We start from the raw sequence: 24429 nt of genomic DNA, 5'->3' as shown, positions 1-24429 counted from the left end.
CCGATTACGGAAGCTTATGTAACTGATGTAAGACTTTTTGGTACACTTCGTGCTGCTTGCTAGTTTGGTTCATAAATTACAGGAACTGAATATAAACACTGAGTGGCGGAGAATCTAACCGCTCATCCTGTGCTTTAATTTCTCATTTTTTAAAAATCAATGGAATGTAACATGTATTCTCTGTGCTTATGCTTTCCTTTCTGGTTTTCTTTCTCTCCTTTTTGGTTAAATAGTGGTTATAACTTTATGTAGTACAGTACTTTCTTCGTAGCGAAGAGATTATGGGAATGGCTCTAAACAGCAGTGCAGTTTTAGTGCTAACTCAGAGGAAAATGGCAGTTACCAATATTGTGAACTCGTTTCCCCCCGCTTTCCCCCCAGGTTCTGTACAGAGTAATGAGGTGTGTGACTGCCGCAAACCAAGTGTTCTTTTCGGAGGCTGTCTTGACGGCTGCCAATGAGTGTGTCGGTGTCTTGCTTGGCAGTCTGGATCCCAGTATGAACGTACACTGTGACATGGTCATTACCTACGGGCTGGATCAGCTGGAGAATTGTCAGGCTTGTGGTACTGATTATATCATCTCGGTGTTGAACTTATTGATGCTGGTACATACAACCCTCATCATATCTGGGTTTACTGGATGAATAACATTTTCACTCTTTCATCTAAACAAATAACAAGAGAGGGCTTTGGAAAACCTAGTTTCATTTTTTGGATTGTAGACTCAGTGGGGTGGTTTCCCTATAAAATGGGAGAAGATTTGTATGGGGGTGAGTCGTTAGCTCTTTCATAGAAGTTGCAGGTAGCTGTGTTGTTCCAAGGAAAAATCAAAAAACAAAATCCTTGTAATTCTGTTTTAAGGCCAAAGGACACAAACCTGTATGCAACGTTCGAGCTCTAGAACCCATCAGGCTAGATGTTTTTAAAGGGCAGGTTGGGGGTGGGATGGAGAAATTGGTTTTTTTGTGGAGGAAACTTGAATAATGCTTTCAGAATATAATGAGCTTCATAGATGATGATTGGATCTCTTTTTGATGTAGGCTTGTTTTACTGCTAAAATGTAGATGACGCTTGTTCCAAATTCCTCTACTAATACTAAGAACCATTGTAATGCTGATATCTGTTGACAGATTATACTGTGCTGGGATGAACAGTAGGCTGATTTCTTTCTGAATAGTCAGCAAGATTAGCAGGAATCCTGCATTGCCACTGCTTTAAATTTGCTAGTTTTAGTTGTGGCAGTTATCTGATAGTATGTGTTAAAAACTAAGTTTTTAAAAATTGAGATTTTTATAAGGGACTGTAGATATGATGAGTGCTTATTTTTGTCTAGATCGTTGAACAAATAAATACAAAACTCCCGTCATCGTTTATAGAGAAGCTGTTTATACCAGAGTCTAAACTGCTTATGCTCCGCTGCCATAAGGAAAAAGAGGTAAAGCTGTAATTGTTTCTGTATGCACCTTGAAAATACTTTGTTAACACGGAAATTTCAACATTTTAAAACAGATGCACTCCTGTGCCTGTAAATATATATCCCTGAGGATAAGCCAGAAGTTTACAGAAGAAGAATTCTTTGTAGTAGGGTTAACCTTTTGGAAATAGAAGAATCACCACTGCAGTTGTGCTTTTTTGTGGCAGGATACACAGACAACTGACTCCACAACTTGTCCTGCAGGATGTTGTCACCTGCACACTAGTAACATGGCCCCCAAAGTACAGCCTATTACCACTTACAGTTTTTCGTTCTCTAAATAGAGAACAACTTCCTAATACAGTGAGGCATAAATAAAACCATTTGTCTCCTGTCATATGCTATGAATGCTTCTATGATTCTGGTTTAGAGGATTAGTTAATTCTTCCTTTCTGCATTGAGCAATGGAAGCTGGGGCTCTTGTGTTGCCACTAGAGATGTGAAGGCCCGGAAAAATTCGGAAAAAACCTGTTTTTTCCCCCCATTTTTTTCCTGAAGCCTTTTTGTTTTTTTCTGGAAAATTGTAAAAATTGAAAAAAGAAAAGAAAAGAAATTTTTTTGATTTTGGAACGTTTTATTTTAACATGATGAATAAATTATTTTAAGACCAGGTGTTCAAATATTTTCCAAATCATTTCTAAAATATATATATATATATATGGTATCAGATTGATGTAATTTCTGTGCACTGAGGACAAGCAAGTCCTAGGTTACAAACTGAACTCTCCAATGCAAGAACAAGATGCATTTCTTCCTTTAGGAGGTGCGATTGTCAGAAGTAAATAAAAAAGTTTCAGTTTTGTTTTTGCATGTGGGTGGGTATTCCTTAATAATTGTTTGGATACACTATATTTTTAATATGCTAGTTGTGATAATTTCATGCCAAGTAAAAATGCCCATAGTCATATTTTATGTTCCTAAAGTAACAGAATGACTTTCAAACTAGAAAAGACAAAAGAAATGCTAATGTAGCATTTTTTTCCAATTTTTCCGAAAATTTCCGTTTCCCCCCGAAAACGGGGAAAAAACGGGTTTTTTTCCGAGCTTCAAAATTTCCAGAAATTTTACATCTCTAGTTGCCACCCATCTCATGGGTGCTCCTACTAACTACTTTGTCGGGATTCTTTCATGTACTTGCCAAGTCTTGCTAAGCATGAATATATAGATGGTTATAGAGATAGATGAATAGAGTGGGTGTATTCCTTTAGGGAGCTTGACTAAATCCTTAGGTAACATGTCCCATGTATGTTGTGACAGTGCTGAATGGCAGTCTGAGGTATTCTTAGAGAGATGTGAGAGAGAAAGGAAACTTCAGAACATTGTTTAAAAGAATGAAATACACTTTTTGCCCAGTGACAATTAAGTATACTGTAGAGTTTTAAGATTACCCCCATGGTAATTCATAATTTTGCAGGTTATCTTTTATTTTGACAAAACAGCTTTTCTTTGAAAAGATATGTACTAGAATTGTACACACTGATATTTATTTAAATAATGGTTATTTTAAATGGGATATATTAACTGTAGTAGATGTGTGGCATGCAGTTGTAGTTTTTCCCCCAACTAGCTGCAGACACCTTCACTGCAAAGCAGTCTATATTTGAGTGACATGTTGGACATTTCTGTTCCCCAGGTTGTTGCAGCAGCACATGCTGTCTATCAAGCAGTATTGAGCCTAAAGAACATTCCTGTTCTGGAAACAGCCTACAAGCTGATCCTGGGAGAAATGGCGTGTGCCTTGAACAGTCTCCTTTGCAGCTTGCAACTTCCAGAAGCTTGTTCCGAAATTCAGCATGACGCTTTCAAGAACCATGTATTTGATGTGGCAAATGCAAAGTTCGTTGTTATATTTGACCTTAGTGCTCTAACCACAATTGGAAATGCAAAAAACTCATTGATTGGTGTAAGTACAATGGGCTTGTCTTTGTAAAATGAAAGTATTTTATTGGCTGTTGGTCAACTATGCAATAGCAAACAAGGATGGGTGACTGCATTTCTGCTTGACTAGAGAATTTCTTTTATTATTACATTCACAACTGAACAATAGACTCCGATTCTGTGAGCAAGAGAAAGTTCCCTGATTTCACTTTCAGACCTCTTTTGTGGAGAGGAAGTTTATGTGCCTGTTGTTCGTGGCAACACTGTGTACATGGGCATCTCCCACTGTGTGCAGGTTTCCTTTTGGGGGGGGGTGATTGGGAATGACGTGTCTTTTTGTGGCTAGAACTTTTTATTGTAGCTAATAGCATATATAGGAGAAGGTCACTCTCTTCAGGGTTTGTAAATTTCTAAAACGTATGCCGTTAGTATTAGATTTCACAAGAAATCCTCTATCTGCCCTTTTCCTAGCAACCAAGTGATGGGTGGAGCCAATAGCAGCCTAATTGCTGTGACTATTTTGTTCTTTATGATTGCCTTGGCAGATGTGGGCTTTGTCTCCAACGGTGTTTGCATTGCTGAGCAAAAACCTGATGATTGTGCACAGCGACATTGCAGTTCACTTCCCTGCCGTCCAGTACGCTGTAGTCTACACACTCTATTCACATTGCACTAGGTATGAAGGAATTCATTCCATTATGTAGGCAAAAAAAATTCTAATGTATATCTGTCAAGGGATGATTTTATCATCATTTGGTTAAACTGCTGGTGCTTACCACAGGAGGGCCCTGTTAGTAGGCACGTAAAAATTTAGTGGACTTATGTTCTGCACTTGACAGGCACTGCTGTCTAGCACTACCACTACCCTGTTTGTTTTCCCCACAAAACTCTTTTTCTGATGAACGCAACCTTGTATCTCAGGATATTTTTAATATCCGAATGCCCTCTTGGTTTTCCTTGGAAGAGCTGCGAGGAAGCATCTGCTTTCCGTTGGCTCTAATGGTTTTGCTAACCAACATTCAGAGAATGGGTAGAATAAAATAGGAAGTACAGACTGTTTGAGGCAGTCCTTTTGGTGGAAGTGAGAAAACAGGTTGGTTGGAAACGAGCACTAGACTGACAGTTGGGACCGTCTGAGTTGTGCAAGAGAGGCTGGCTGAATGAGAGCCTAGATGAAGCTCAAGGGCATGAAACCCAGAGATAGCTTGTCCAAAGGAAGAAGTCAGAGAGGGCAGTACACGGAAACTCTGAAACCCAGAAAAAGTGGAAGTAGATGAGACAAAAATCTGCGGACACTTGCAGTTGCTTTATACTGACTCAGACCCCCTTGGTCTGTCAAGGGCAGTGCTGTCTGCTCTGACTAGCAGCAGCTCTCCAGGGTCTCAGGCAGAGGTCTTGAGCATCACCCAGTCCTTTTAACCGGAGATGCCAGGAATTGAACTGGAGATCATGCAAAGCAGATGTTTCACTGCTGAGCTGCTCCCCGTCCTAAGAATAAGGGCCCAATAAAGGAGAAGTCATGTGGGAGTTGGGGGGGGGGGAGAGAGCTCTCTCAAACGTTGTATGAAGCAGGAAGAAAGGACATTTGTGGGCAGACAACAGGTAGGATGTTGTGGATGCTTGTGGGAAGCAAAGTTGGCTAAAGACTAAACCGGAGGTATAAGAAGCAGAATCACAGAGGAAAAAAGAAAAATGGGGGGACTTGGGGAGAGGATGGCTGGTGGCGGCATGGAGTTGAAAAGAAGAGAGGGCAAGAAAAAAGATGAGCTGGGATAAAAGCATATTAATAAGAGGACTGGTGATCGCAAAAGCTGGACTCTTCTCCTAGTTTCCCATCCCCTGCCCTGTGCCTTTCTCTTTCCAAGGGTGATCTGGTGCCAAGTTATTAAATACATGAAGGTTTTCACAATAGGGGGGAAATAGTGGTGGGGAAAAGCTTTACTTCTTCCTGTGAGCTTCAACTGAAGACAGAGGAGCAGGGCCTGAAGAAAGTGCTCTCTACAGACGAGGGGGTATAGGAAGCCAGTGCAAGGTGGGCTAGAATATGCCTCCCCGCCCCCCCCGGGCCTTTGTTTTTGCACAATGCACAATGGAAATGAAAAGAATCAATCTGCCAATTACAGCTTCTCCTGCAAGGAATCTGAAATTCAGGTTTTGCTGTTTTATACATGACAGCATAAAGCGGCTGGCCTGGCCCCACATAAAGCTGATGGAAATTAAATTTTTGTGTTGCTCTTTAGGCACGAGCACTTCATATCTAGCAGCCTGAGTTCCTCTTCTCCTTCCTTGTTTGATGGGGCTGTCATTAGCACTGTAACTACAGCGACAAAGAAACATTTTACTATTATATTGAACCTCCTGGGACTTTTGCTTAAGAAGGACAACCTCACACACGATATCAGGTAAATTTATGCTTTTCTGTTTATCAAGGGGTGGTTGGTGGTGTCTTCTGACATGACGATTGGTACCGATTTAACCAGCAGTATAGATCTGTAAATCTTGGGGACTTGGACAGATTTGTGGGATAAGTTATATAGCAATTCATTATTATAAGACATAGATTGCATATGTGTAGCCATTTCAGAGCAGTTCACAAACAGTCAGCAGTTGAATGTAGTACACATTAAACTGTACATTGGCCCCGGTCACACGGGCCGGAGGCGTGGCTGTTTGCCCCGGAGCGAACTACCGCGCGGCAGCCGGATCAAACGTCCCGCCCGATGTCCTGTCGACGTCCTGTGGTTGGGGGGAGGTGCCAATCATACCTCACTCCTGCGGCGCCACGGGGGTTGTGTTGTTTTTTTAAACCCAAGTGTTCCCATGCGCTGTTGGGTGCTTGTGCGCACCCGTGGAGACTTGACCAAAAAAAAAGTTTTCATGATGGGACATGGGCGGGCGCTGGATGCCACGAGCTGCCACCGAAAACATGATCTGACGCCCGCCCTTGCCCCGCGGTTTCCGGAAACTAGTACCTCGGAGGTACTAGGTTTTTACAGCGTATCTTCGGAGTGAAGCCTCGGGTGAGCCACGGGAACTCTACGCTTCCCAGATGTGGCGGTGAGATCGCGTCCGGAAAATCCACCTATCTTCCGTCTCTCTAGCGTGCCTAATACTCTGTGTGACCGGGGCCATTGATTCTCAGTGCATGTATTCAGATACAAGTTGTGTTGGGTTCATTGGCACCTATTCCACAGTTAGTGGTCATAGGGTTGTACTCTTAACTGTGTTGCTTGCCAATTATTGTTGCTAATTTCATCTAGTGATGTTTGCTTTACTGTACTAAGTGAACTGACTCATGAGTACCAGTGAAACTGTAAGTCAGAGTTAGGCCATTTTGCTTTGCATGTACCGGGGGCTGGCTGGTCTCCACCCAAGTTACTGAAACGAGCCCCTAGGCAAGAGGTCATCAACGTGGTGCCTGTGGGCACTGTGGTGCCCGCTGACACCTTTTCTGGCGCCTGCCAAGTAAAGGCTTTTGCCCAGCAAGGCTTCTGAAGAACTGATTTGATTGGCTGTGCAGATTTTTAAAAATGTTGCATTGGCAGCAGCTGCTACCACAGCACAAGGATCTACACCGTGTTACTGAAGTTAAGCTGTGGTGATCCTTTTGTGGCTGGCTTCTCCTCTTGTGGCAGCCATTTTGTTGGTGAGCCCACCAGTGTTCCCTCTAAGCTGAGTGAGTGTGAGCTAGCTCACAGTTTTTAGCCTCCAGCTCACAGATTTTTGTATTCGCTCAAGAAGGAGGGCTCCAGAACAAACCAATTTCTGCAGTGGCCAAATTGCTGACTCAGACTTTAATGCCAGTAGTTCACAAAGTAGAATTTTTGCTCACAAGACTCCACAGCTTAGGGGGAACATTGGTGCCCACCATGCCATGTCAGAATTCCAAAATGAGCCCACCATCTCAAAAAAGTTGGGGACCCCTGCCCTAGGCACCATCAGTACTGCTAGGGCTCAGCTTGCCACCGGTGTGGCTGGCCAGCTGCCACCCTAATCTCCCCACTCCCTTTGTTTGCTGGCCACACTGGCATCTTCATGAAGAGAGGACATGGCTTGTCTGGCCCTTATGCCAAGAAGGTTGCCTACCCGATGTAAGTCGTATCACTGAAATAACTTCATAAAAGGGTGATAAAACTGTAACTTGGTTGTGGTTTAGAATAACTGTTACGTTGCTATGTTTCTAGGAAACTGCTAATCACGTGGGCTTTGGAGGTGGCTGTCCTAATGAAAAAATCTGAGACATATGCCCCATTGTTCTCTCTCCCATCTTTTCACAAGTTCTGCAAAGGACTTCTAGCAAACAGTAAGAGGCTTATTCTTTTATTTCATATAAACCAAATTCTTCCCAGTCTAGATGTTCCTACTTTGCTCATTCAGCCCAACTTGAAATGTCATCATTCAAGGCAAATAAATGCCTTTGCCCTATTAGAATTGATTGTTGATGCATAATGTGATAACTTAGCACTGCTGTAAAAGCCATCATAATCCTACAGTGCTGTGCGCTTCTGTGCTGCCTGTTTCACATGAAGGAAAGTAAATAAACAAGAGTGCAGTCTTGATTTTGATCTTCAGTGTCCCTTTAATTTCAGAAGTTAGAAAGATTTTTAAAAGTGGCTGCTCTGTTCTAGTGGAAAATAACACTGATCTTCCTTTTGTCCAATACACAGCCCTTCTAGAAGATGTAAATATTTGTCTTCAGGCATGTAGCAGCCTCCATGCTTTGTCACCGTCTCTGCCTGATGACCTGTTGCAGAGGTACTTTGGTCATTCCTTCTGTTTCCACATTAAAAAATCATGCCCAAGTTTGTACATGCTTCTTACTTGTTTTTCCTTTCCTTTTTGGGGGGCACATAGATGTGTTGACGTATGTCGTGTCCAGCTCTTTCACAGCAGTGCTCGTATAAGACAAGCATTTGGGAAACTGTTAAAATCTATTCCTTTGGATGTAGTATTAAGGTAAGTAGCTTGAGTATGTTATTATGAATTTCGAAAGGGGATACTTGGGATGTTGGGGAGTTGTATCTAGTTCTGTTACTGTATTGTAGCCAAACACTTTCAGACATCACTCCAACTTAACATCAGACTTCATAATTAAGTGGCCACCCACAGGCCATGTAGAGGTTTCTATGTCTTAATGTGCTTTCCAGTAGAAAGGAAAGCAGTAGAGATGAGAATTCCCTGTGTGTGTAGGAGAGAGGGAGAATGCGTGAACAAGATGGGTTGGAGAGGTAGGGTAGAGTGGCTGTTGTACATGGAGTGGTTATGTTCAGAATGTCACTTGAGGTCTGGAACTAATTGTATAGTTATTTTTGGCTTTGTAGTAACAACCATCACACGGAAATACAAGAAATCTCTTTGGCGATTCGAAGTCACATGAGCAAAGCTCCAAGCAACACGTTCCACCCGCAGGACTTTTCTGATATCATTAGCTTCATCTTGTATGGAAGCTCTCACAGAACAGGGTAAGGGCTTTCTTTGTGTGTGATTATGAATGGGGGAAGAAGGGGAGGTTCAGTTGTAGGGGAAAAAAATAGTGTAGAGGAATTCTTTTGGGAAAGATGAATATTTTATACTGAGACTTGTGAATAGTTTAATGTAGTAAGCAATTTACAAATCAGTGAAGTGCACGATACGTCATCTGTGATGCAAATAAAATGCAAGGTGCTTTGATTAAGAGTGATAGCTTGCATAGCACTGAAACCTCTGCAGGTTTTAATTTTCTTCCTCGCTAAATTCTTGCAAAGACCCTTAAACGCCTTGCTAATGATGGAGACTGCCCTGAATGTTGTGAAGCTGTATGGATTTAACCTTTAGAGATCACACCAGTCATCTTTCCTCTACAAGACAGCTTTATATCTGGGACTATTACCATATACCAGAGGTTTCAAGAAATATCACACAGATTTTTAAAGGTTTTCTGCCAGTCTGAGTGGTGATCACACAGATTTTTAAAGGAGGTTTTCTGCCAGTCTGAGTCACCAACTTTCAGTGTCATGATTCAAGTCCGGTAGCACTTTAGAGACCAACAAGATTTTTGAGATATAAACGCTTGAGAGTCAAAGCTCCCTTCGTCTCAAAGGGACTTGGGTCTAGCTCTTCAACTGCAGACCACCACGGCTGCCCTCTGGAACTATTTTCAGCCCACCAATGGTGATCCTTCTTAAATTGTCAAAGGGGGGACCATGGCTTTATGGTTGCACATTGTTTCTACATGTCAGTGTTTAGGTAATTTCTGTCTCTTTGGGCCGTGGTCAGAGGTGCCATTTGGTGCGGAGGGGAAGCGAGCCTGGTTTCCCCCACCTTTTGTTTTCCATGTGCATAAACGAGGAATCTTTTGTTTCCCGTGCACATTAACGAGGAATCGCACCTCCGCACAGATGGTTCCCCATGGAGTATGCGGTTATGTTCATACTGCTAAGTGAGGGGGGGCACTGAGTCAGGATGGAATGAGCAGACCATCCTAACAGCATGAAAGCGTGCTTGAGTGATCAGACGGGGAAAGTCTGTCTGTAGCCTGTCAGCAAGCATTAGGACCGGACTTTCCCCGGTGTCTTTTAACTCCGCTTCTATGGCGGGGCAGCATGGGGTGCTGATGGCTACAGGACCTTTCCCAGATGTTGCTGTCTGCTCATGCCCTGTAGATCCGTCAGGCATTCGCAGCTGAGCTGGATTTAAAGGCACATCTGAGCGTGGCCTTGGTTGCAGCCAGAAATGCACCCTTCATTTTTATAAGTGGTTTTCTATGCAGTGTAAGGGTCTGCTATACAAGAGAGATTATTGGAAAACCTGTCTTCCGAACCCAGACGTATAGCATGGAAATAGTTGAGCAGATTGTGGATTCTGTCTAACATGCCATTCACTGTAATTCTTACAAGAAGAGTTGGATTTATACCCTGCCCTTCACTTGGAGTCTCAGAATGGTTTACGGTCTCCTTTTCCTTCCTCTCCCCACAACAGACACTTTGTGAGGTAGGTGGGGCTGAGAGAGCTCTGAGAGAACTGCTCTTGTGAGAACAGCTCTGAGGGAACTGTGACTGACCCAATGTCAACCAGCTAGGTGCAAGTGGAGGAGTGGGGAATCAAACCCAGTTCTTCCAGATTAGAGTCCGCCGTTCTACACCACACTGGCTCTTATGAGCTGAAGTTTTCATTCCATTTACTTTTCCTGTCTTGTCCTGTCATTGCTGTAACAGAGTTTAGTAATTGCCTTTGCCATGCCATAAAGGCCTTCTTACCATTATTCAGCATTTTATTTGATGTTTGTGCCAAGTACCATCAAAATGTTCCTTGACTACCAGTTGCCCACTCAAACTTTCTTCTTTGGTCATAGATATTACTAACTGTTGATACCTGATTGTCTTGATACCCAATTTTGTTTCAGGAAAGAGAGCTGGTTAGAAAGATTATTTTACAGTTGCCAAAGGTTGGATAAACGTGAGCAATCAAGTATTCCACGCAATTTACTGAAAACAGAAGCTGTTCTTTGGCAATGGGCTATCTGGGAAGCAGCACAATTTACCGTTCTTTCAAAACTGAGAACACCCCTCGGCAGGGCTCAGGACACGTTCCAGACAATTGAAGGTAACCGTTTCAAAGCTTATGTGTGCAAGCATTTGTTTGTGTGTATATATGTGTTTAGAAAGATATGTAGCTGGGGGGGGAAGCTGTAATGCTGTTTTCTGTCACCTTACAGAAAACGATGTGTTAAAAGGCAGAAATACACTTAAGGAGCTGTTGATCTTTTAAAAAAATATATACTATTATTCTTGTTATTACAAATATGAGGGTTACAAACTCATATCACTGAAACACAGATAGTCAGCTACTTAAACCTGAAACCAAATTTTCCGTAAACCCAGTGGATGAATTGTATCCATTGAGTTTATCATACTCCCAGGATAAAACAATATCATTGCAACTTTAATGGCTTTTAAATGGGTCTCAGAATCGCAATTTTAATTGCCTCTTCTGATTTAACTCTGTTCCAATAATTTACCAAAGCGGTCTTTCTACCAAAACAGCCTGTGTGCAGTTTTCCCCCCATTCAGTTGTTTACAGGCTGCTATTTTATCCATGATCATAATGAGCCATAATGAAGTTCTAACTGTAGTTCTTCAGGGTGCCTGGTTGAGTGTGCACTGTGGGTTGAGGAGAAAGGTGTATCCCTTATGAGGGTCTTGGGGTGGAAAAGTGGAAACAAATGGTTTAAGCCAGTGGCAGTTCCTCCATGATTCACAGTGAGCTCCATTCACTATGACCATTATCAGAAGAGACACGCTTACTTGCATCCTTGGTGTGAGGCCTGCACCTCAGGGAGGCTCACGGCTTATCCATTTCTCCAAGGTGGAAACCACTTGTCACCTGCAAGCCAACTACCACCTTGCCTACTTTACTGAAACATGGGGCAGGTGCCATATCCAGGAACAGTTCTCAGAAGAGCCACCAATGGCATGACAAAAAAAAACACATGTGGCTTTAGAGCCACTGAGTATCACTGACTTATACTAAACATTTATTTAACACAATGATGCTGATCATTGGTGGGTTCTTGGCTTTTGGCTGAAGCTGTTGGTCAGATCCACTCCGTCTCTTTGAACTGTCATCCATGTTTGTTGAAAGGCATCATTAGAAGTCTTGCGGCCCATACTTTAAACCCTGACCAAGATGTCAGCCAGTGGACCACAGCCGACAACGATGAAGGCCACAGCAGCAACCAGCTGAGGCTTGTCTTGCTTCTGCAGTACTTGGAGAACTTGGAGAAATTGATGTACAATGCTTACGAAGGATGCGCTAATGCGCTGACCTCTCCGCCCAAGGTAGGTGTTTGCCATAACTATTGCAGCTAATGGTTTGCCCATTGGTATGGGTCACGTTTGTGTAGCTTTCGGTCACTTTAAAATCTCATCCTTCATTTTACATTGGGCGCCTTGAAGCAATAAATTAATATTTACATATAGAAGAAGAAGAAGAGATTGGATTTATACCCCGCCCTTCACTTGGAGTCTCAGAGCGGCTTACAAACTCCTTTCCCTTCCCCTCCCCACAACAGACACCCTGTGAGGTGGGTGGGAGAAATTGATGTACAATGCTTACGAAGGATGCGCTAATGCGCTGACCTCACCGCCCAAGGTAGGTGTTTGCCATAACTATTGTAGTTATGGTTCGCCCATTGGTATGGGTCACATTTGTGTAGCTTTCAGTCACTTTAAAATCTCATCCCTCATTTTACATTGGGCGCCTTGAAACAATAAATTAATATTTACATATGCAATTAAGGAAAGCCGATATTTAATCTAAACTGGACTTTAGCAGTTAAATTGAGCTCCAGTGGCAGCTAATTGTTCATTTTCTATTTAGTTGGAAACTCTGTGTTGTATTTAGACTGTTGCCCCACTGCCAGTCAAATTCTAAGTATGACCTGTTGAAACATAAATTACAAGGTTAGAAGGTTTTAATTTAAATGTTCTGAATGTTTGGAATAAACAGGGCAATACAGAAAATAGTCTGAAGATTCATTCTGATTGGAGTTTGGCTGGCATTCCATCTGTCTGTCATCATTAATTCCTTTTGCACACTTTTTGATAAATTACAAGGTTAGAAGGTTTTAATTTAAATGTTCTGAATGTTTGGAATAAACAGGGCAATACAGAAAATAGTCTGAATATTCATTCTAATTGGAGTTTGGCTGCCATTCCATCTGTCTGTCATCGTTAATTCCTTTTGCACACTTTTTGTTGCATCATATATTTATATTGTCAAGTGTTTTCAACTTTATTACTTTGTATTTACACACGTCATTTGTAAATGGTTTATATTAGTTATATTTTTCTCATATTGTAGGTTCAGGTGGTGTTTTCAACTTGTAGCTTACAGTATCCCCTGTTCTTATATACCATTTAGTACTTCGTTTTTGAATTCTTTTTTAGTTGCCTTGGAAGGTTTAATTGACATTGTTGCATTATGTTGTTAACACACTGGGGATGTTGTGGTGTGTGAACTTTGTGTTTCTTCAGAGTTTTCTCTTGAATGGGGAAAAAGTAAAATCAGACAAGATATATCAGAATTATTAGTCAGAACTGTATATACGTAGTAGAAATTGTTCTGTGTTTTAGCCATGTTTTGCTGGCTTATATCAAGAAGTGAACTTTTAACTCCGAAGACATGTTTTCTGCTCTCTCCCATTATGAAGGTTATCAGAACATTTTTCTACACTAACCGTCAGACCTGCCAAGATTGGTTAACACGAATTCGACTTTCTATCATGCGGGTTGGATTGTTGGCGGGGCAGCCAGCTGTGACTGTCAGGCATGGTTTCGATTTACTGACAGAAATGAAGACCAATAATATTTCGCAGGTATTGCACTTCCAGAATGTATTATTGGTTAAACTAAGGGTGAAATGAACTCATAGCAAACATGTTGGCTGCTTCTGTCCCCCAGTATGAGGTAATGCGGGGCAATGAACCATTGAAGTAATGTCACACATCTGGATAACCCAAATTGTCGTAGCCAGGTGGTTCCAAAGAACAAGAAGTTCTGTCCTGAATTGAAGCCAATCCCCATTCCCCACAACAACAGGATCAGCATGGTGTTAGAGAGTTGGACTGGGGTCTGAAAACCCAGACTGGAATCCCTCCCTGGCCATGGAAACTTGCTGGGTGACCTTGAGCCAGTCACACACTCCTCCTTGGTTTAAACTACCACAGGGGTGTCAAACTTACAGCCCGCAAGCCAGACCCGGCCTTGTCCAGGACTCTTAGCAGGCCCGTGAGCAACTGGTGCAAGGGAGGGAGGAGTCTGCTGGGAGGGTGAGCAGGTGCATGCTGCAGTTAAATTGCCCCGCCAGTCGGTCTCTTGGTAATAAAAAGACGCTCTACGTTTGCCTCTGTAGTCTCTATGGAGACTATGCCGCTGCCTTTAAAATGAGCACACGTGGCCTGCCTCTGCTGTTGACGTGCTGGAGGAAGAGGAAGTGGGAGGTAGGGAGGTCCTCACCCGGCTCAACCCTGCAGAATCTGCCCAGCGCACGGTCTTGTGTGCACACCTCCCTCCCAGTCCCTTCTCACCAACAAGCTGGCAGCTCCCACTTGCCCGGGCACACTTCAGTGCTCCCGGCGCCCACAGCCACTGACAAGGACCTCTTTTGCGGGTGCCTCTCTCCCCTCCCTTTCTTCCTCTGCCTTGGCTGGCCGGGGGCCGGGCGCAGATTCCTCTCCGGTGTTCCTGGTCCCCGCAGCCTCAACTCACAAGCATGCCCTCTGTTATGCGACACTTGGTTGGTCCTAATAATAGCTGTTCTGTGTTCTGTGGCTGTTCTGTGGCTGTAATCCAACTTCACCAGAAAAGGAAGGGGAAATAAAAAAAATTTCCAGGAGGAAGGGCCATAAATGGGTGGGTGGGTGGGTTTATGACTGCAGTGCTGTTGGGTGCCTTGCCTCTTGTCCTTTTCTTTCTCTGGTGGGCAGAATCCAGGGAGTGCGGAGTGCCTTTCCTTTGCACCTGCCAGCAGTGTAGTCCCCTGAGGAAGTGTTTAAAAAGGCTCCAGATTTTGATGCAGTAATTCGGAGGAAGAGGTGTCAATGATCAAAGAATGTTAAATGAAGGAAATACTGTAAGGGTGTTAATGTTTTAAGCATGTTGGTATTTTGAGTAAAAAATAATACCATGAATTGGATTTGCCTGTGTCCTTTATAAAGGTTATATCTCTAGTATCTGGCATTGCATTTTATGGCACACATGGCCGGGCCAAACAGAGTGACATTTATGTCAGATCTGACCATCGATAACAAATGAGTTTGACACTCCTGACCTACAGGGTGGCGGTTAGTGTAAAATGGAGGAGGGGAGAATGAATTATAAGCCATTGGGGAGATAATCAGGGTATAAATATCTGAAAGCTGAACATGTACATCACTGTGAGCTTCCTTGTTGTCTCCTGCCTCCTATCCCCCCCCCAAAAAAATATATTAAATACTGTTTTGGTGTGGTAGTTCAATATTGTCAGTAAAAAATATATGTGTGTGTGTGAGAGAGAGAGAGACAGAAATCTTGGTAGCTAAGGATCATCTTGTTTCTTTCCTGGCTATAAGTTGATGTCTCAGTTTTGCCTTTGCACCCTCTAGGGAAGCGAATTGGAAGTGACAATCATGATGGTGGTAGAAGCGCTCTGTGAACTCCATTGCCCTGAAGCCATCCAAGGAATTGCTGTCTGGTCGTCTTCCATCGTTGGCAGGAGCCTCGCCTGGATCAATTCTGTAGCTCTGCAAGCAGAAGGACGGTAGGTTAGGATTTCCTTCAGCTCTGCTGGTCACGGTTGAGGGAGGTGAACCTCTGCCTTGCCCCACTTTGCTCTTTTCAAAACCAGGGAACGAGCTCAGAAAGGCAGAAGGAGCTGATGATGAGAGAGCCTCCTGGTATCCTTTTCTCCCCCCCCCTCCTTTCCTCTTTGCTTTTCCCATCATGGAAGGGCAGTGTGTATATGTGTGTGTGTGGGGGGGGGAAGGGCCAGGATGAGATTTCTTCCCTGACTGTCTCCATCTCACCCCATTGCATCTCGGACTTTGGGTGGGTGGGGGGGGGAGACAAACGTAGGGAGTGTTAGTCTATTTCTTGACTCACTCTCCCCTGGTCTCTGAGGGAGAAGCCTGGGAAAGAAGAGGGCAGAACAGTGGCGATCAGATGGGGCTGCTCAGTGGGCTAGATTGAGCCACTGAGCCTTTAGTTGACCTTGGTATGATGGTCGATTTGCTAGGGAATCATGAGTGTTTACTTTTGATGGGCTAGGGTTAGTATAAGCAGGAGCGCTCCTTCAGAGGTATGGCTAACCAGTGATACGTAACTTCTTTTTAAGATTTGAAAAAGCTGCTGTTGAATACCAGGAACATCTTTGTGCCATGACTGGAGTGGATTGCTGCGTTACAGGTTTTGATAAATCTGTTCTGAAGTTGGCCAATTCAAACAGCGGTAATAATGCTAGCCCCAAACACTCTCTGAATGGTAAGTATTACAGTGGGCAGGTTTGCATTAACAAAATATGGGATAGCTCTTGGCTCTGTTAATTGGAGCCAGCTGGTGGCCCTAGCACAGACTTCCTACGCCAGCGTGGCAGCATAGGCGGTGTGGCACCCCTTCTCCTTGGGGCAGGCATCCCTTTCGTTTGCCACGAGGAGCCCTAATCTGGGAGAACCGGGTTTGATTCCCCACTCCTCCACTTGCACCTGACTTGGGTCAGTCACAAGCTCTGGCACAGCTGTCCTTGAAAAAAAGCAGTTTGTGTCAGAGTTCTCCCAGCCCCACCCACCTCACAGGGTGTCTGTTGTGGGGAGGGGAAGGGAAAGGAGTTTGTAAGCCGCTCTGAGACTCCAAGTGAAGGGCGGGGTATAAATCCAATCTCCTCCTCCTCCTCCTCCCTTCTTCTTCCTCCTTCTTCCTCCTTCTTCCTTCTTCTTCCTTCTTCTTCTTCCTTCTCCCTTTTGAGAACTGAGTAGTCTGTTGTGCTCTAAGCTTGGGACCACCAGTGCTGACTTGCTGAAAGTATTGGTTGCCCTCTGGCTGGTGTCTCTCCTTTTGGGAGATTAGAGGTCACCCTCGAAGGTTCTGCATCATCACCAGGAAGAGGGAGGCCCCTTTCATTCCCTAAGGGAGTGGCTCCTGTAAGGAAAGAAATGGTGTCCCTTTCTCCCAGGCTGGTTTCTTGTCGTGCAGGAGCTCTTCTTTGTTTCATTTCACCTAATTAACCCCGGGAGAAGGGTGGGTTTTTCCCTTGCTTACCTTGGGTGAGGGCAGAATGACACTGTGGCTGAGGGGTGTGGTTTGGTCCCTAGGCAACTTGATCGAGGAGAATGAGCTCCCCAGGCTCAAGAAGTCAGCTATCCTTGACTGCATATGGCTGTGCAATGTCTAAACAATTGAAAAGCAGATCAAAAGCCTTGCTACATGCATGTACCTAATACATGCTACATACATGTATCTAATACATGCTACATACATGTACCTAAAGGGGGTGTGCTGTATCAGAGCCTCTGCCCCAAATGATCCTTGGAGAGGGGCACTCATATTTATATGTCTACTTTCACAGGGGATTTGCGGAAAACAGTACTGGCTAAGCCAAGTGACTCTTCTCCTGAAGTTATCAACTATCTGGGCAACAAAGCCTGCGAGTGCTACATTTCCATTGCTGACTGGTGCGCGGTGCAAGAATGGCAGAATGCCGTCCATGACCTGAAGAAAAACACAAGCGGTGCCTCGGTCAATTTAAAAGCAGATTTCAACTACATCAAGTAAGCATCATCCACTTAAGCAAGTGTTGGACAGGATTCTTTTAACTTGTCCATTCTGCCTGGAAGGAGAGAACAGAAAAGTGGTGGCCTTCTTTATTTACGGGAGTACTCCCTGTAGTCCTTCTGAAGCTCTAGAAGGGTTCGTAGGTCTCTAGTGGACTGTTGGTAGAATGAGGCTTTGGTCTTCTGAACAGCTGTGAAGCCCTGCCCCATAGAAGGCTGCAGCCATACCAGCTGGGGGAAAACTATTAACTTGCATGTAAATTTTTCTGCTGCGGGTTCATGCAGCAGGCTTTGTGCCTCCTTCCTAACTTCTGTCTTGTTCAAGAGCAGAAGGGGGCTTGTAGTGCCCACTCAGGGATGAGAGTGTTTTTGTGTTTTCCCTGGATTTTCTCTCACTGCCTTGATTTTTGTAGCTTCTGTGGCTGCCCCAAGGCTCACCTCTGAAGTTCAGTCTTCCATGTACAGAAAGCAAGACCAGATGAGTCTGTGCAAAGAACATCATAGCACTGGCTCATAGACTGCCCTTGTGGCTTACATTTCAGCCTCTGTTTTCCCTAACAGGAAATGGGAGAAACATTAGCTTTTGGGGAACTATTTTTGTGCTTTAGATACTGTCAAAACCTCCCTTGTCCAAGGAGGATTTTGGTAAGGGCAGCACAACGCAAAATTAAACAAAGCCCTGGAGTATGTGTCTACACACCCCGGTCCGGTAGCTGCCACCAGCCCTTTGAATTTATCCCAACTGTCAGAAGCCAAAGCTTCTAACCTTTTCTGGGATTTAACCAGAAAGTCAGCCGTGCAAGGCAGAATGAGTTTCCAGAAAAAGAATTAACCTGGTAGGTAAGTGCTATGGTCAAGGTACCCTGGAGTTAGATTTTATTTATTTATTTATTTATTTGGGTATTTCTACCCCGCCCTACCCCGCAAGCGGGCTCAGGGCGGCTTACAAGGGGCATGAGCCCATATAAAAACCAATAAAACCATAACATTTAACCAACAATACAATTTAACAGTAAACAATAAACAATAAAGTGCTTCTATTTAACAAGATGGTCTTAGATTGTTTAATAATAACTTCCAGCAACCCCCAATTTGGTGTGTCGCTGTCCACTAGAAAGTGCAAACTCGTCCGCTGTTCTTGTCGCCACATAGATCTTGTACCTCCAGTTACTCGGGCACTCATGACCCTGATGGTATTACCAACCGTTGGTAGTGGGTGGTGGTTGCGGCGGCCCCTACATAAAAGCCCGGTGGAAGAGCTTCGTCTTACAGGCCCTGCGGAACTGCATAAGGTCCCGCAGGGCCCTGATCTCATCCGGGAGCTCATTCCACCAGGTAGGGGCCGCCACTGAAAAGGATCTAGCCCTCGTTGCAGCGAACCTCACCTCTCGGGGGCCCGGAACCACTAACCGGTTCTGGGTCTCCAACCGAAGTGCTCTGAATAACAAAACACCACAAAATATAATTAAATTTATTAAAATTGTGCAAGAATATATCAAGAGTCGAATAATAAATAAAATAAAGAGAGAACTTGGCAGTGAGGAATCAAAATAACAAACTAAATTCAAGAACTAGCTACACAGTAAAACATTGGTTCAAAAGTTACCAGATGTTACCATTCCAGAAGCTGAGGTTGTTTCAGCAGTCAGAGCCCAAATCAGGCCAGCAGAATCTCTGGCCATAGCAAGCAGTTAGCAAGATGCCCTCCAGCATGGAGCTTGGCTTAGAAGCTCACTAACTAGAAGCTTAGTAACAAGTAAAAAGCTAACTTCTTTATGGCTGCAATCCAACCTGGTCTTGGCCCTTCAGACCAATCAGATTGATTATGTCAGTGGATGGTGTGACCTAAGGGAGTTCAAGCGGAAGTGATAATGGAGAAGATAGCTGGAGTCTATCTGCCCATGCCCAGCAGGTGCAATTGAAAGGAATGCAACTAATCGGTGGCTCTGAGAATCAAGGGAGTTGAAGTAGGCACAGATTCACTCCCCACAGCTGGACTGTTACCTAAGAGCAGAGGTCATTTCGGGGGGGATCGCGGGGGGATTGCAGTTCCCCCGGGTGAGGTACGGGGGGGCGGGGCACATGACGAAGCCCCGCCCCCGCTTTCAGCTGCCCCGCTTCCGGCCCTCATTCAGCCAGGAGGAGGCAGGAGAAGAAAGAGAGTAAGTTGCTCCCTCCCTGCCTCTCCCCACCCCTGCCTGCCTGGGGCCAGGGAGGGCCTTCGCGGGGCTTCCTTGCACTCCCGCCGGCCTTGCAGGTCCACTGCCGGGCCCCTCATGGGGCTCGGCAATGGAGCTGCGAGGCCGCCGCCGGCGGCCGGGACCGTTGGGGGCGGGGTGTGTGGCCTTATGACACACTTCTGGTGATGTCAGGGGGTGTGGCCTTATGACACCCTTCCGGTGATGTCAGGGGGTGTGGCATATGCTAATGAGTTATGCTAATGAGTTCCCCTAGCTCTTTTTCTACGAAACAACCCCTGCCTAAGAGGCCCAAGGTCAGGGTGCCCAACTTCCCAAGAACAGTGTTTTTTTAATTTAGATTTTACAGCTTCATCTCAGGCCTAGCATTTACAAGTTAGGCCTGAGCCAATGTGGTAAAAAAGAAACAAGAAATTCTATTTCCTTGACAGATACTACCTTCTGCTTCTGGCACTCTTGTAGTTCTGGATTGTGTTGAATCTTCTTCCAGAAACCACTAGTTTTTACTTCCTGGCCCTGCCTGGGCTGCTAGAATGTTTTAAAATAAAAATTTAACAACCTCTGTCAACATATTTATTTCAGTAAAAAGAGAGTATTTTGGCCTGTGCCTCTGTTTGCAAATACTCTGGAAACTCAGTTGAAATGGAGAATTCATGAGATGTTTAGTGATTCTGAAATTTTCAAGGTCTACAAGTGTGTTTGTGTGTTTTGCAGCTTTGAGTAAAGAATTCTTGGCAAATGTGTTGCTATATTTCCTTGGATTTTTCCAGTTAAAATTTTTATGGTAATACAAGAAACTAACTTTTTTGAATTGAAACTATTTCAGATCTCTAAGCAGTTTTGGTGCTGGAGAGCTTACGGAATGTACAGAACAGCTGGAATTACTTCCAGGGGAAGATATCAACCTGCTTATTGGAGGATCCAAGGAAAAAATAGGTATTATCTGAAATTCTGCTAAGTGTCTGAAGACTCCCAAGATCGGTGGACTTTGGCATTCTGATTTACCATCCTTATATACTGGCATTACCTTGTGTATAGTGAGGGGGGCAGCAATCAGTATAATGAATGTTAGCAATCACTGATGTGTTCATATATCTATATACACTTAATTTCTGTAGATATGAAGAAGCTTCTTCCTAACATGCTGTCTCCTGATCCAAGAGAACTCCAGAAAGCTCTTGAAGTTCAGTTATTGAGAAGCTCAGTGTGTCTTGCAACAGCGATAAGCCACTTGGACCAGGAACAGAAGTGGCAGCCCATTACTGAGTAAGTGCTTAATATTGGTGTCTGGAATACAGCTGTCTATAGCATTATCCTATCCAGGTGGTCGCAGCTGTGGGCCAGCTGCTGGGTGTATAGGTGTGTGGAGTCCCCTTTCTTCCTCCTACCAAGCAGATAATCTGCATTGTGTGTTCTGAGATTCCAGATTGGGATGCGTGAAACAGTACTCTTGTCTTCCATTCTTTCCTCTTGATACCCAATGATATAGTGCATTCACGAGAACATTGTATGTGATATCAGTCCCTGAACTCAGGCAAATTCTCCTCCTCCCCCAAGTCCACTAGCCACATACAGCGGGGGAGATTAAATGTGAACTGGTTTTTCTGTGTGAGAGCTCCCTACCTCCTCTCTGAAACTTTGACATAAATTTGGAAATATGCAGTGAACTTGAAGGAATCTAGCAGTTTCCCATATTCCTTCACTGTATTTCAAGCCCCAAAACCATCTGTGTAGAAATGGTGCGTTTTAAAAAGATATGTTAAGGTTCATAGCGTAATCGATTGGAACCTGTAGATTTGTGTTTGTGGTAAAACACAGTAGCCTGAACAACTCTTGTCTTGCTTAACCCTTTTCTTTCAGAAATCTTGTCAAGTACCTGAAACAAACGTCACGAATTGCCATTGGGCCTTTAAAGCTTGCCACCTTGACAGTGTCCCAGTCTTTGCCAGTACTGAGTACTTTGCAGCTGTACTGTTCGTCTGCCTTGGAAAATACAGTATCAAATCGGCTTTCATCAGAGGTATCTTTATGCATTAGCTTACCTGTATCCTTGTGACCCACAATTATATGGGCAACTTTGCAGACGGACAGATTTTGTCAGCAGAGTGTCTCTGAAACATTCTTGGATATCACCATGAAGGGAGCAGTAAGGGTGAACGGTGGCATAATGGTTGTACCTCTCAAGGGTCGGCAGTGCCCTACAACTATGCCACATTGAGAGGGATGATACTGGCAGCATGAAAGCCCTGGGCAGTCTTGTCTGTTGAGAGAGTGAACCTAAATGAACCCATAAAGCTGGGTTTATGCAGAGTCAGACCTTTGGTCCATCTAGCTTCGCGAAGCCTCCTCTGGCAGCAGCTCCCAGGATCTCTCCTCAACAACTGCTTTCTGAGATCCTGTAACTAGAGATGCCAGTGTCTCTTCTGCCAGTGAACTTATTAAACCAGCTCTTACTGCCTTAGAATCTTTGAGTGAACCATTATGACTGTCATGCAATTTTGTGGTGGCATGAATGGCAAACAAAATGGCTTAGGAGGGAGTAATTGACTACTGGCATTTAAATCAACAGCAACAACAACAAAACATTGTACCAGTGTAAATCAAAGCAGATCAAAAAGCAGCCAAGGTTGCCCTTAATAAACTGTTGCTGCTTATCTCTTGCTTCTTGACTGCAGCTGTGATGCAAAGGCCCATACCCCTAGTTCTGTGAGCCTGGGGGCAGGGATTATTTTGTTTTCTCAGGCAGTAGCCCCCTTTCAGCCTTTTTAAAATCCAAGGGGAGCCCCAAAGCAGTTTGTGGTACACCGAAAGCAAAAAAGAAGCCAACCTTCTAGCCCAAGCCACTTCAGCAGTTATTTCAATCTAGGCCTGTAAAATTATTCTTAATTTGGAATCCATTCTTGTTTCATCTTTAGCAAAGACATGCTGTGTGTTTCAAGACTAATTATGAGATGCTTGAATTTATATAATGTAAATCGGTTACATAGCTGTAAAGCTGAATGGTGATGGATATAGTGCTTGGAATCTGTTCAGGGTATTTATTCTTGAAGCTTGAAACAGCTTAGAGAGTGCTTAAACAGTTTGGAGAGGCCTGTTAAGCACTCAACTTCTGTCCTTTTTATATAGGATTGTCTCATTCCTCTCTTCAGTGAAGCATTGCGTTCATGCAAGCAGCACGATGTAAGACCTTGGATGCACGCCCTCAGATATACAATGTACCAGAATCAGTTGCTGGTGAAACTAAAAGGTATATACATAAAACCAGAAGTACTTGTCTCCTTAATTTACCTCTGTTAATTAGCAGTTATGCCTGGGATTGCATCTGTTTCCCCCCAAAATGAAGTCAATACCCATTCACCTCTCCTTAATCTGTTTTTCCTCCTCAAAGCAGAAGTCAGCCACAACTCACTAAATGGAAGGGCATGTCTCATAAGAATGAGATACTTTTTGGTATTTATTCAACTGTGCTAACATGTATAGAGTCAAACCACTCTAAGCCAATTGATTTTCAATGAGTTTAGACTGAAATAACTGTGTTGACCTGCCCTGTAAATCACCAAAATGTTTCCGGTAATAACTTTTAAGTGCAAAGTAAATGTAGACTCAGTCCAAGGCCAGTATAGCTTTTGTTTGGTCTAATATGGTCGGCTGTTCTTCAAGGAAGGTATGCTGTTTGCCCTTAGTTGTGGTTTCTGTATTTTTCAGAGCAAGCTGTTCCACTACGAAGCCATTTAATGGAGCTGGGTCTGACTGCTGCAAAATTTGCTCGAAAGCGTGGCAATGTGGCGCTGGCAACCCGGTTGCTTGCTCAGTGCAGTGAAGTTCAGCTTGGAAAAACCACTACAGCCCAAGACTTAGTTCAGCACTTTAAAAAACTCTCTGCGCCCATTCAGATGGATGAAAAATGGGGCCCTGAGCTTGAAATCGAAAAAACAAAACTGTTGTATACAGCTGGTAAGTGTCAGAAATTCGAGAAGCTTCACGCAAAGCCCCCCCCCCCAGCAGCATGAAATTGTTAGTGTCACTGAACTGGGTTTTGCATAATCAAAAGGTTAAGTTTATCTGGTGGTAGGAAGTCAGGCCTTTTTTTTAAAAAAAGAATTACATATGTATGATTGTTTACTTTTGGAGGCTCAGATCAGGATGAAATAGCTAGACATACTTTGTAGTGAAGTGTACTGAGTGTGTATTTTTTAAAAAGCTTTGCTTTATAGACACTCCCCCCCCCAAGACTGTTTTTAAAGCTCTTGTCCATTTAAAAAATGGCCATGGCAGGATTTTTTTTGGGGGGGGGGGGGATAGCCCCTTGAGCAGCACAAGCCAAGACTTCTTCCCCATGTGCTGCTGAGAGAGGGTTGTGCTGGCTATATGATTGTTGGCTACATAATCCAACAGTGAAGAAACTTCTTCTTTTTAAAAATGGCGTCAAAGTAGCAAACAAACAAAATGATATAAAAAGGAAAATAAGGTTTTGTGTGGCCTTATGGGAAAATGTTGGCAGCTCCAAAATATGCTCCCCCCCGTCAGCAAAAATGTTTCTCCATGAAAATTACTTATCCCTGTATAAATATTTTTTTTGTCAAATAATACTTGTAGT

The 24429-nt window shown here is 43.8% G+C and overlaps 1 protein-coding gene across 1 annotated transcript in view; it reads left to right on the top strand.

The window, feature by feature from the left end:
- SMG1 (SMG1 phosphatidylinositol 3-kinase-related kinase) overlaps positions 1-24429 on the top strand; it is a 109929-nt gene that overhangs the window by 27691 nt on the left and 57809 nt on the right. The window contains exons 11-30 of the mRNA XM_015420882.1: positions 382-606; positions 1335-1436; positions 3109-3378; positions 3899-4029; positions 5594-5755; positions 7538-7656; positions 8021-8108; positions 8208-8309; positions 8675-8815; positions 10735-10934; positions 11973-12169; positions 13543-13707; positions 15475-15629; positions 16203-16348; positions 17430-17631; positions 20659-20768; positions 20951-21098; positions 21693-21852; positions 22959-23079; positions 23538-23786. Coding sequence (XP_015276368.1) covers positions 382-606; positions 1335-1436; positions 3109-3378; positions 3899-4029; positions 5594-5755; positions 7538-7656; positions 8021-8108; positions 8208-8309; positions 8675-8815; positions 10735-10934; positions 11973-12169; positions 13543-13707; positions 15475-15629; positions 16203-16348; positions 17430-17631; positions 20659-20768; positions 20951-21098; positions 21693-21852; positions 22959-23079; positions 23538-23786 — 3193 coding nt within the window. The remainder of the gene's footprint in view (positions 1-381; positions 607-1334; positions 1437-3108; positions 3379-3898; positions 4030-5593; positions 5756-7537; positions 7657-8020; positions 8109-8207; positions 8310-8674; positions 8816-10734; positions 10935-11972; positions 12170-13542; positions 13708-15474; positions 15630-16202; positions 16349-17429; positions 17632-20658; positions 20769-20950; positions 21099-21692; positions 21853-22958; positions 23080-23537; positions 23787-24429) is intronic.

The sequence above is a fragment of the Gekko japonicus genome, unplaced genomic scaffold, assembly GCF_001447785.1.
Source record: "Gekko japonicus isolate JY-2015 unplaced genomic scaffold, Gekko_japonicus_V1.1 scaffold2345, whole genome shotgun sequence".
NCBI lineage: Eukaryota > Metazoa > Chordata > Lepidosauria > Squamata > Gekkonidae > Gekko > Gekko japonicus.
The sequence above is the reverse complement of the archived record's forward strand: the minus strand, read 5'-3'. Positions and strand labels throughout refer to the sequence as shown.